Source organism: Hippopotamus amphibius, chromosome 16 (assembly GCF_030028045.1).
Source record: "Hippopotamus amphibius kiboko isolate mHipAmp2 chromosome 16, mHipAmp2.hap2, whole genome shotgun sequence".
NCBI lineage: Eukaryota > Metazoa > Chordata > Mammalia > Artiodactyla > Hippopotamidae > Hippopotamus > Hippopotamus amphibius.
In genome coordinates this window covers 9,839,499-9,851,283 of record NC_080201.1, presented here as the reverse complement: position 1 = coordinate 9,851,283, position 11,785 = coordinate 9,839,499, and the positions used below count along the sequence as shown (strand labels likewise).

The window sequence follows — 11,785 nt, the reverse complement described above, 5'->3', positions numbered from 1 at the left end:
CTACATCTAGGTCTGTGTGGTGGGTGTGGGGTAGTACAGCTATGCATTTTACTCATCTCTCAACTTTTCTGGATGTTTGAAAAATGTCATAATAAAACATGTTGGGAAAAAGGAAAAGAATAGACTACCAGAAAATAAAAGAACAGATGTAATCTCATAGAACCCCCCCACCCCCCAGTACTTTAAGTGGAATATATTTAGCTTTATGAAAAATTTACTTCTTTTAACTTTTTCTCTCACTTTCCCATGGAGGAGTGAAAACCCCTGGGCATCCACCTGAGAACCAGCACTGGGGAGCCCTGTTCTGGAAAGGCAGCTCGTGGGGCAGTGGGTTGAGGGGATGAATTTGGGGCAAGTGCCCTTGTTTGGGGTCTATCCCAGATTCTGCTGGCTTTTGCACACCGAGTGACCTTGGGCAAGCTACTTCAATTCCTTGTACCCCATTTTCTTCATCTGTAAAAACTGGGCTGATAATAATGGAATAAGGTAAGTGACTTGGCCACTGTCACACACGGTGACAGTAAGTGACAGTAGCTGTTTGGTTCCCAAGATAAACGATAGGAAACCCTATCACCAAAACTCTCCCTGGTCTCTGCTTACCTATAGGTCTTGGTTGGAACTTCTCTCAGAATCCTTAAGGCATCTTTCTTTGTTTTATTCTAATTGACTGATTTCTGGATGCAGGGGGTGTTTCATTTTTCTTGGCTTTCATCAGAGACCTAGCATATGTTTTTTTTTTTCACTCATGTGTTTGAATGAATAAATGAAATACAAAAACACTTTCCACATTAACTAGGAGAGTTTTCCCTGAGAATCTTGTTCAATATTCTTGCTAATTGGTTATCTTCCATGAGAAGTTTATCAGAAGAGCCAGGATGGTCCCAAGGTCTCCCTAACATGTTGAGTTTGGTACCAAAACTTAATTTCCTAAGGAACTGTGGCTTAAGTTAAAGCAGGTTTGCCGAACTATTGGGGTGTTTGCCCGTCTGAAGAAGGGAATGACTATCATCCTGGTCATGACAATGAATTAAAGAAACGTGGCCTCAGGAATGTTGCATTAAAACTCTGCCCACTGTATGAGTGATGCCAAACTGCTTTCAGAAAAAAACCGATCAGTCTTTTGTTCATAAATTGTCGGTTATTGCAGAAGTGATCAATCAAAAAGAAAAAGTTCCAAAAAAAATTTCAAACGTAAAAATCCTTGCTGTAAATCGACTTTAGCCTTGAAATTGTGGGTACACAGCACCATCTGGTGTGTAGTTGTAGAACCACATGTTGAAAAAATGTTTTAACCTCCTATGTAATAATCAATGTGATTCAGTTGGCTTTACAATAAGAAACCATTCTTTCGCAAGCACGTGTCAAGGATGTTGGCTCATTCCCACACTTAAGCCTCTTCAAACCCATAAGAATCTTACAAATGAAACAGGGTTCACCTTCTGATAGACCCAAAGTCAAAATCACATCCAAGCTGAAGTCCAAGGGGAGCAGAAATTATGAATAGAGGAAGCCAGTAAGGAAAGAGGAAAAAGAAAAAAAAAGGTAGCCCATGAGCATACAGCAGGAGCCAGAGACTGGGAGCACAAGACCATGAAACCCATGAGAGAAAAAAACAGGCCTGTCCTCCGGCTCCTGCAGGTCACGACGATATTCTAATTTAGCTTATTCGCATCCTGACTATAAACTTTTGAACAAGTCTCTGTTGCTTGCGATCAAATAAACATAACTAAAACAATATTAGTTTCAGAGAAGCCAAAAGACTATACATCCTAAAATCTGGCATGCTTACTCACACAATTTCCCAAATGCCTGAATGTCTTTCTTCTCTGACCTTTTGATAGAGGCCACAGGTAAGAGCTAGGAAGAGAGGAATAAAATGATGTCATCACAACCATTTAGGACCATGATTGGTGTCTGGGCCACCCTGCCAGACTTGTTAGCCCACGTCTCTCTCCTGTGGATGGACTAGGAATTAGAGGGGCAGATGCCCCCAGATAATGCGAGAGAACTGAGAGATCAGAACCAGTAGGATCCGAATACCACCTTGTGCATCTCTGGCAAGAAATGGGCTCTTCAATGCTTTCAATAAATCTCAGCATTTGATTCACATGCTAGTAATTTCCTGATTTACCATCAGTGTAGATCTGTGGTTCTTAACTGGGGGCATAATTGGCAACATGAGGAGATATTTTTGGTTGTTGCAGCTTCAGGAAAAGGGACACTAATGGATCTAGTGGGTGGAGGACGGAGATGCTGTGACACATCTTACTGCACAACAGTCTCCCACAACAAAGAATTATGTGGCCCCAAATGTCAGTAGTATTGAGTTGAGGAGCCCTGTGTTCATGGCAGGAGAAGCCTAGAGGAGCTTTTAAAGTGGTAGGGAGAGCAGAGGGTTGAACAAGAAGTTGAGAATCCTGCCAAGGGGAGCACTACCCAGCTTGGGGAGGACACCATACCATATCACCACCAGTGGAATGATGCCAGGTCACAGGCAACAGGTGCCAATTGAGGCTCCAGAGATAAATCTAAGGCTCCAAGATAAATCTAACAGTAGGTCCTTGAGAAGCTGAGCAGAGGCTACAGATAATCGTTGGAGAAACTGAGGCTAAGCAGTCTGACTGTATTCATTCCCCTCCCCACTATTAGGGGATTTTGTGACCTAATTTGCTATTCATATCAAAGGAATAAGTTGGCTTGGTTGACAGGGGCAAAGGGTTAAGCTGGGATGAGCAGAAGGGCAGCAGATTAATCGTAGCTCACTTAGATGTACATGGATTTGGAAAGAGTGATGTCGTGATAGATCTGAGATGGGATAGTGGGTCTGTTAAAACTAAAAGATGATTTCATTAAGTTAGCTTTAAGTTGGCAACTTCAAGGAAAGCATGTCTCTCCCCTAAGGAGCATGCAGAGCAGGAATCTCAAAGCAATATCAATCTCAAGACTTCAAGAAGATAAAAAGCTACACTCCCTTCTCCCCATGTTCCTCCCTTTAAAACACGTCATTCCTCTAAGGAGGCAGGCATTCTTATGAAACCTAGGCCAGAGAAATCATGGTCAGTAGATTTCCCTGCAATGCGGAGCCAGGGAGCAAGTTCCAAACAGGGAATGTTCTGGAAAATTCTGCCAACGTTAGGCATTTTAAATCAACAGAACCATGCTGGGGCTGGAAGAAACTTCTCCAGGGCATCAGAAGTTGCGGGAATTGTGTTTTTAATGTTTCTCACGTTTTACAGCATTGAGTTTCCATGCACAACAAGGTTTGCGAATCAGCCTGGGTCATGGAAAGCTCCGGAAGGTTTCTGAGTAGGAACATTCACTCTTCGCAATGCCCTAAAAAAAAAAAAGGAGAAGCTATAGCCCAGAAAGCCAGCTTCTGCCTCCTTCCTCTCCGCTCCACGCTCTAGTCCGGCCTGGTCTGGACTACATTTCCCAGGATGCCCCATTGCTGGAGCTCCTGCAGGATTGGCCAGAATAACGCGGAAGTGATTACGGGTCGCCCAGCAACGGGCGGAGTCCTGGACCGTGACTGGATGCCCACTCCCAGAGCCGCGGAGCGCTCCCCGGCTTTTCCTTCCAGCCGAGCGGCCCCGCGAGCTGGTCGGTGCTTTCCCCGCCTTGCTCCTCAGGCTCCGCCCACTTTTGCTCCGGCCCCTGCGCGATCGCGGAGACTGGATTCACCTGCGGAGCCGGCGGAGGGGCCCCGGGTGGCGCAGTGCGCAGGCGCGAGCGTTCGGGACTCGCGGCGCGCGGCGCTCGGTTGAAGCGGGAGTGAGTTCCTGCGCGAGGAGACCCGGCAGCGGGCGGGCGAGCGAGCGGGTGACCGGGCGCCTCTTCTGCAGCCATGGCAGCCCTGCGCTACGCGGGCCTGGACGACACGGACAGCGAGGACGAGCTGCCCCCGGGCTGGGAGCAGAGAACCACCAAGGACGGCTGGGTTTACTATGCCAAGTAAGGGGGCCGCCGGGGGGCCGCCGGGGCCGGCACGCACCTGGAGCCCTGAGCGCTCACCTGCCCGGCACCTGCGCGGGGAGGGCCGCGGGCCCGCGCTCGGGCTTGGCCTGGGCGGGCGAAGTGGCCGGTCGTGGTTGAAGAGCTTCACAGGGAAGGCTGCCGGGGTCCTGAGGACGGGCCATCCCCCGCTGTGGCCCTGGGTCCGGCGGGGCTCAGCTGGCGGCGCCCAGGCGCGCCCTCCGCTGCCCGGTGCAAGGATGGCAGACCGGCCTCATCCCCTTTCCCTACCCAAATCAGAAAAACACGCCCTTCTTTCTCGGGGGTCTGGGATGGCGACCTAGGAGTGTATATTTTTAACACATGTCCTAGCGTAGCTGTGGGTGTGTGTATATATGTTATACATGTATATGCATATATATATATATATATATAGCTTAGTATAGCGTTACTGTAGTTCTAGGGAAAGTTTTGGAGACACCAGGAGACCCTTTCTCCCACCACTTACTGTGTGACCTTAGCCATTGGAATAACCCTCAGTCACGGGTTTCTCATCTGCTGCATGCATTGGTTGCAGAGTTTTCGTTGAAGCCTTGTACCTAAAGGCTTAGCACAGGCCTAAACATACTCAGTGCTGGGGAGCTCAGCCTTTCCCCGCTGTCTGCAGCTGTGACAGCACCTTCGAGGCCTGATACTAGAATCATCTGGGGATCATCATAGCTATAGATTTGGGGTCTCCGCGGAGACCCTCATGCAGCAGACAGCCAACATAGGGAACCTTTATTTTTTAAGCTTTCCAGCTGAGACAGGTTACGGCTTTGAGAAACATGGAGGTAAATGAGTGACTTTCCACACCTGGGAAACTTAAAAAGCTATCTATTCCGGGCTCTCGCCTCCAGTGATTCTCATTTGTTCGCCCTGCCTCCCGCCCCTACTGGTAGGTTGTGAAATCTTCCCAGAAGATTCTAATCTGCCCAAGGTTTGTGAGCCTCTGCAGCCTTCGATGGCTTGCTAGAAAGAAAAACAGGAGGAAAACATATCCTGTGCCAGGCTCTTTGCTGGGTGCTAGGTTTTTTGTTTTTTTGTTGCTGCGCGCGGGCTTGCCCTAGTTGCGGAGAGCGGGGGCTACTCTTCTCTGCGGTGCGCGGGCTTCTCATTTCGATGGCTTCTCTTGTTGCAAAGCATGGGCCCTAGGCGCGCTGGCTTCGGTAGTTGTGGCACATGGGCTCGATAGTTGCAGCTCGAGGGCTCTAGAGCGCAGACTCAGTAGTTGCGATGCACTTGCCTAGTAGCTCAGCGGCATGTGGGATCTTGCTGGACCAGGACTCGAACCCGTGTCCCCTGCGTCGGCAGGCGGATTCTTAACCACTGCACTGCCAGGGAAGTCCTGGGCACTGGTTGGGACTTCCCTGGTGGTCCAGTGGTTAAGACTCCACGGCCCCAGTGCAGGGGGCCCAGGTTGGATCCCTGGTCTGAGAACTAAGATCCCACATGCTGTGTGGCAAGGCAAAAAAAAAAAAGTTAAAGAAAAATAAGACCGACTGTCACTTTAATGAGTGCGCAATCTTATAGGACAGAGTGACAAGCAGTGAGGTGGTCCCCACGCAGTGCGTCTAGTGAGTGGAAGCCTGCTTAGCATGAGCTGTGTGGGTAGGTGGTGGTGCCTGCGGCAGTGGGCACCTGAGCTGTGCCTTAGAGCACAGGTAGAAGTGGGCGGGTCCAGGGGCAGGAGGGCAGCCCAGGTAGAAGAAACAGAGGCCGGGCCTGTGTGGTGGTGCAGGGACATGAAGACTGAGGCGGGAAGGAAGGACCCAGTTGAATTATGGAGGCCCTTCTGTGCCTTGGAGGGCTTGGAGCCAGGGAGTGACCTTGGCTTTGTGTCTTTAGAAGAATAATTTCTGCTCTGGAGAATTGAAGGGGCATTTCTAAAAGCAGGGAGCCAGTAGGCAGTGGGGGGGGGGGGGGAGCTCTGAGCAGCTCCTGAATGGGCATTTGCTACTGCCTCAGCCTTTGCCTTGAAGGGCTTTTTCATCCCTCAGAACTGCTTAAATGTCACTGCCCACGAGAGCGTCCCCTGGCACTGGCCCTGCACCCGCCTCCCAGCATCTTGCTCTTGCTTGTCTGTAGTTTTCTACACTCTGCTCGGCCCTGTCTGCTCTCTGCCCTCCCCAGATTGTCAGCTTCGTGGGGGCAGGGACCTTTTCTCATTCCCTTCTTTTTTTTTTTTTTTAATTAATTAATTTATTGGCTGTATTGGGTTTTTTTTTTTTTTTTTTTTGCTGTGCGTGGGCTTTAGTTGCGGTGAGTGGGGGCTACTCTTCATTGTGGTGCGTGGGCTCCTCATTGCCGTGGCTTATCTTGTTGCGGAGCACGAACTCTAGCTGCATGGGCTTCAGTAGTTGCGGCACATGGGCTCAATAGTTGTGGCTCACTGGCTCTAAAGCGCAGGCTCAGTAGTTGTGGCACAGAGGTTTAGTTGCTCCGCGGCATGTGGGATCTTCCTGGAGCAGGGATTGAACCCGTGTCCCCTGCATTGGTAGGCAGATTCTTAACCACTGCGCCACCTAGGAAGCCCTTTCATTCCCTTTTGTATCTCTGATGCTTAGCATCCCAGAGCCGTAAAATAAATCCAGGGAACGAGTGAATTAGCTCATCTAGTGAAGGTTTCTTGTGGGCTTCTTTGGGCAGGTGGCCTTCTAGGCCCTGGGAATGCGAAGATACACACCGCCTGCTTCCCAGTTTCTGGGAGCCTCCTCTGCTCCTGCTCCTGGTGGGGCTTATCCCCATTCTGGCCGCTGCCTCCAGAGCTCCCTGGCTTCCTTTCAAGTTCATCTTGGAGCCTCGAATTAGGTCTGGAGGCTCCTTCGCCTGTGCTCACCCTGCCTCCCCCTGCCCCGCTCCTCCACTGCACCTCACATTGTGTAGGGTGGCCTCTCCCATCTGCTGCCTTCCTGGGTGGCATCCACCATCTGGGCTTGGGGCTCTTCTTTTACCCAGTAAGACCTGCACACCCCAGCCAGCTCCACTGACACCCCGTGGCCAGGGGACTCAGTGGTGCCTGGGTGGTCTTTGAAAAGTAGCCTCTCCCCCCACCCCCAGCAGTGTCTGGCCCTGTTGTTTACACTGACTGGTGACAAGGCTGAGCGGGGTCCAGCTGGGGGTGGAGATGCCTCTCTGCAGACTCTTTCTCCTGTCCTGCCAGCCCTCTGTTCCTGGGCTCGGGGTTGAAGGATGCCTCTTACCGATCCTGACCCTGGATGCCCAGCAGTCCCCCTTGATCTCTCCTGACCTGCAAGCGTCCTGGTCCTTTTCTCACTCCTAATTTTGGAAGGTCACGTGTCCCTTGGGGTTTGGGAAACTTGGCTGGTGGGCTATCAGAAGATTGCCCTTGGAGTCATCCCTTTTTCCACATGGTCTTTTTCCCAGTGCAGCAGGGTTGGCCCAAGGACAGTGGCTGTAGCTCCTGAGACCTCTGGGATCTTGTGGGAAACCCCCTCACAGCCGTGTCCCTCTTCTCCTGTGTGGGTCCTCTCACCCCTTCAAGCGTCCCCACATGCCCCACAGTGCACTCAGACCTCAAAGGCACACGCGTCACATGGCTCAAGGCCCGCCAGGCTGGGCTCCCAGGGAGGAGACGTCCTTGCTGCTCAGGACAGATTTGTCATCAGAGAAAGCTGGTGGATCTTTCTCCCTTCCCTGACACTGTCCAGAGCAGTCCCTCTGCCTTAACCAGGCGGTGGGGACTGAAGGACGAGGTCTCGGTGCCGGGGGCTGTGGCTGTGGTCACGTGGGCTGTCCTGGGTCCTCCACTCCCACCCCCCTTTTCTTCTGAAGCCCGGGCCTCTTGGCAGCAGAGGGACAGCTGGCCTGCCCCAATGGGAGGCGGGTCCCTGTCCACAGGGGCCCTGGGTCTCCCAGTTCAAGAATCTATGCTTTAAAAAGAAAAAAACAAAAAAACACCAAAATCCTTAGAAGAGCATACTTCAAAGTGATAGGCATGTAATGTGGTGTGAATTTAATTTTGATCCCTTTGTTTTAAATTAAGATCACTATTAATTATCTTTTTAAATGACAAAAAGCTTACTGAAAGAAAAGAAAAATAGGGCTTCTTTTTAAAGGAGAATAAGATAATTTGGGGACATGTGTTGTAATTTTCTGTTCATTAAAAAGTCATTTTAGGTTACAATGAAAACGGAACACCTTTTAATTAATTTTTATATAAAAGTTTATTTAAAAGAATCCTTTGCTGTCAAAGGCACAGTTCTTCGTTCTTCTCACATGTTAACTCACTGAGTCCTCTATGGCCCCAAGAGGTGGGACCATTATTAACCACTTTGTACTGATGGGGAACCTGGGGCACAAGGCGGTTGAACAACTTCTCCAAAGGATCAGAATCACCACCACACGTAACCTGGTTCTTACTCCTGTTTGGGTTTCCTTTTTGCAAGCAGGGTCTGATGGTGGGGGATGCACAGTGGGACTTGGTCCTTGCTGCTGATACCCTCTGTTTCTACAGTAACCTAATTGTTCACCCATCGCTGTCCCAGGTATGGTGTCTGTTACTTTTCCAGCAGCTCTGTGAGGCGGATGTGCTGCCAGGGAGACTGGCTCACTGGGTGCAGGCAGTGCGGGAGCTCAGGTCTTTGGCCTTCTGAGTCCAGTGTCCACGGTGTTCCTGCAACAGTCACTGGGAGTTTGCAGAAACACCAGAAGCCAGCAAGTTCCTAGAAGGACCCTGCTTTTGACATGCAGCCTCTTACAGGGGCTTCTATCATCCATTTGTCCGTGATTACGTAGTATTTTCTACTTTGGCCCGAGCATGTGAACTTTGAATGCCTCTTGCAACATGCAGCTGTTTCCTTGTTTGAGTACCTTTATGCTTTTTTCCACACTGGATCACCCGTTGACAAGTGTCTCTAGTGTGATATTGGCTCACGGTTTTAATGATAACTGTGTGTGCTCTTCTGAGATCAAATGCTAGTTTGGCACAGAAATCAGACTAGTTTGTGCATTTGCTTTGTTCAAAATTTAATAGAACTTTTGAGGGCTTTTTATGTGCCAAGTACTGTGTTCAACCCTTTATACACAGTATCCTCATAACATTCTCCTGAAATCAATACAAGGATTATTTCCATTTTGCAGATGAGGAAGTTGAGGCTCCGAAGCTGAGTGACTGACCTCGGGGGCAGCCTCACCACATTCTTAATTCCCTCTTGGATGAAATTAGGAATCAGTGCTTAAAAAATGCTTTGAAGTTAAATCTGTGGAAAGATTAAACATTTAAGAAGATAAAGGTTATATGTAAATGATACCTGCATATCAGCACTGTCAATTAGACTGAAAGTTTTCAGCTCTGTCCTGGAACAAAACGAAAACAAATACAAAACAAAACACCTCTCTAGGTATTTTGAGTGATTCAGAGAGATTCCTAGAGTTGATCACGAGGCAGGGTCAAGTCCTCTTCCTCTGGTTTCACCGCCAGCTAATAAATGCAGGCTTTTGGGAGATTTTCCCAGACTGCTGCTACTTCCAACCTAGAGAATTGGATCTCTTGCAAACAGTAATTTTATGTTCTGAAGATTGCTTTCTGAGTGCCTGACTTGACTACTCTTGAGAGACTATTATGTGGGGGAGAAAAAAAATGTAATGCCATTGATTAATTTTTAGAAGTGCAACTTTCACTTATTATTGTTCTGTGGACTTTTTTTTTTTTTTTTTTTTTTTCAACAGTCACACTGAGGAGAAGACCCAGTGGGAACATCCAAAAACTGGAAAAAGAAAGCGAATATCAGGAGGTTTGTATGCTGTTGTCATAAAGCAGAGAACCTTGTATTTAAAGCGTTGATCAGATGGGAAGACTGTCACAGGCAGAGAGGCACCGTCGAGGAGGTAGACTCTCCCTCTGGGGAGTTTGTGGGATTGGGTAGAAGGACGTGATGAGATCTTGGGGTGGCGTGCTGAGGATGATTTCTTAAATAAGAACGCACTGAGGTAATAGGGGCCTTGAACTCCACCGTTCATTAGCTTTCTCCGCAGTTGTACTATTTGTAAAATTGTTTTTGGCTCCTGCCCTGGAGTTCACTATACCAGTGTTTGGTAGAATCCTGTAACGCTTGTGGTGACTCGTGGGTGCCTCTGAGTAAGTGTGTCACGCGTGGGACAGAAGGGTAAGGAGGTCCCTGCCCTCAGGAGGTTGAGGGTCTATTTGAAAAGACCACCTGTACCCGTGGGGAAAAGAAGTGAAACTGCTCTCTGAGTCGTCACAAGTCAGCATTCGAAGGGTGCCTGCTGGAGTGTGGGTAGGTTCTGGGAATTCCTTCAAGGGACAATTCACGTTGATTGGAGCAACCGGGAAGGGTTTTGTGACGAGCAGGAGCTGAATGGAGCGTTGAAGAATGATCAAGAATGAAATAGTATTCTTTTCTTTTCGGCTGCGCCACGAGGCTTGCAGGGTCTTAGTTCCCAACGAGGGATTGAATCCAGGCCCCGGCAGTGAAAGAGCGGAGTCCTAACTGCTGGACTGCCAGGGAATTCTCAAGAATGAAAGAGTCTTACAAATAGAGTTGCCATATGATTCAGCAGTCGCACTCCTGGGTATATATCTGGACAAAAGTCTAATTCAAAAACATACGTGCACCGTTTTGTGCATAGCAGCACTATTCACAATAGCCAAGACGTGAAAACAGCCTAAATGTCCATCAGCAGATGAATGGATAAAGAAGATGTGGGACATATATGAATATTACTCAGCCATAAGAAGAATGAAATAATGCCATTTGCAGCAACGTGGATGGACCTAGAGATGATCACACTAAGTGAAGTCAGACAGACAGAGAAAGACAAATACCATATGATATCACTTATATGTGGAATCTAAAATATGACACATGAACTTATCTGTGAAACAGAAACAGACTCACAGACATGGAGAACAGGCTTGTGGTTACCCAGGTGGGGTTGGGAGGGAAGGATCGGGAGTTTGGGATTAGTAGACACAAACTGTTACACACAGGATGGATGAACAGCAAGGTCCTACTGTACAGCACAGGCAACTATTTATATTCAATATCCTGTGATAAACCGTAATGGAAAAGAATATGAAAAAGAGTATATATATGTAAGATTGAGTCACTGCTGTACAGCAGAAATTAATGCCACATTGTAAATCAACTATACTGCAATAAAATTAGAAAAGAATAAAATAGTCTTACTTCCAAGCAAGAGGCAGAAGTGTGGCATCTGGTTGGGGTAGTGGGCCGTCTGTACCTGCCATAGTGGGAGCACGTGACCTGCTGATCTGGTGGGATAGGCCTGGGGCTGCGGCTGGAAGGGCGGGGCTTCAGTTCACCGCACCCCTCCCCCCCACAGACCTGTCATCCTTCCTGTGTTTCAGATTTGCCCTATGGATGGGAGCAAGAAACCGATGAGAACGGACAAGTGTTTTTCGTCGAGTAAGTGTCTACAAGGAAACTATTCTCAGCCATCTTGCTTTTTAATAGGAATTTTTTTTGTACAAGGAATATATGTTGACTGTAGAAAAATATTATGTAGTGTATAACTGTAATCTTAGCAGCAGCAGTAACTACTTTTTGACAATTTTTGGATTTTTTTCTTCCAGTCTTTCTATACACGTGCTTAAGAACAAAAGAATGCATTGCATGAACTGTTTGGTAAACTGCTTTTTCCACATAATTCTTGTGAGCGTTTTTTCATATCTTTATAAATCTTTCAAGAGAATTATGTTTACCAGCTATATAGTATTATTTTGTATAGATATACTATAATTTATCAAATGGGCATTGCTGTCGTTAAATTCCTGCGATTGGGCATCTAT

At 48.2% G+C, this 11,785-nt stretch overlaps 1 protein-coding gene across 4 annotated transcripts in view; it reads left to right on the top strand.

Moving 5' to 3' along the window:
* The first annotated feature begins 3,710 nt into the window (after positions 1–3,710).
* Positions 3,711–11,785, top strand: part of WWOX (WW domain containing oxidoreductase) — a 964,125-nt gene continuing 956,050 nt past the window's right edge. For all 4 annotated transcript variants that reach the window (XM_057713311.1, XM_057713313.1, XM_057713312.1 and 1 more), the window contains exons 1-3: positions 3,711–3,951; positions 9,682–9,746; positions 11,345–11,402. In XM_057713311.1, coding sequence (XP_057569294.1) covers positions 3,845–3,951; positions 9,682–9,746; positions 11,345–11,402 — 230 coding nt within the window. In that variant the 5' untranslated portion in view covers positions 3,711–3,844. The remainder of the gene's footprint in view (positions 3,952–9,681; positions 9,747–11,344; positions 11,403–11,785) is intronic.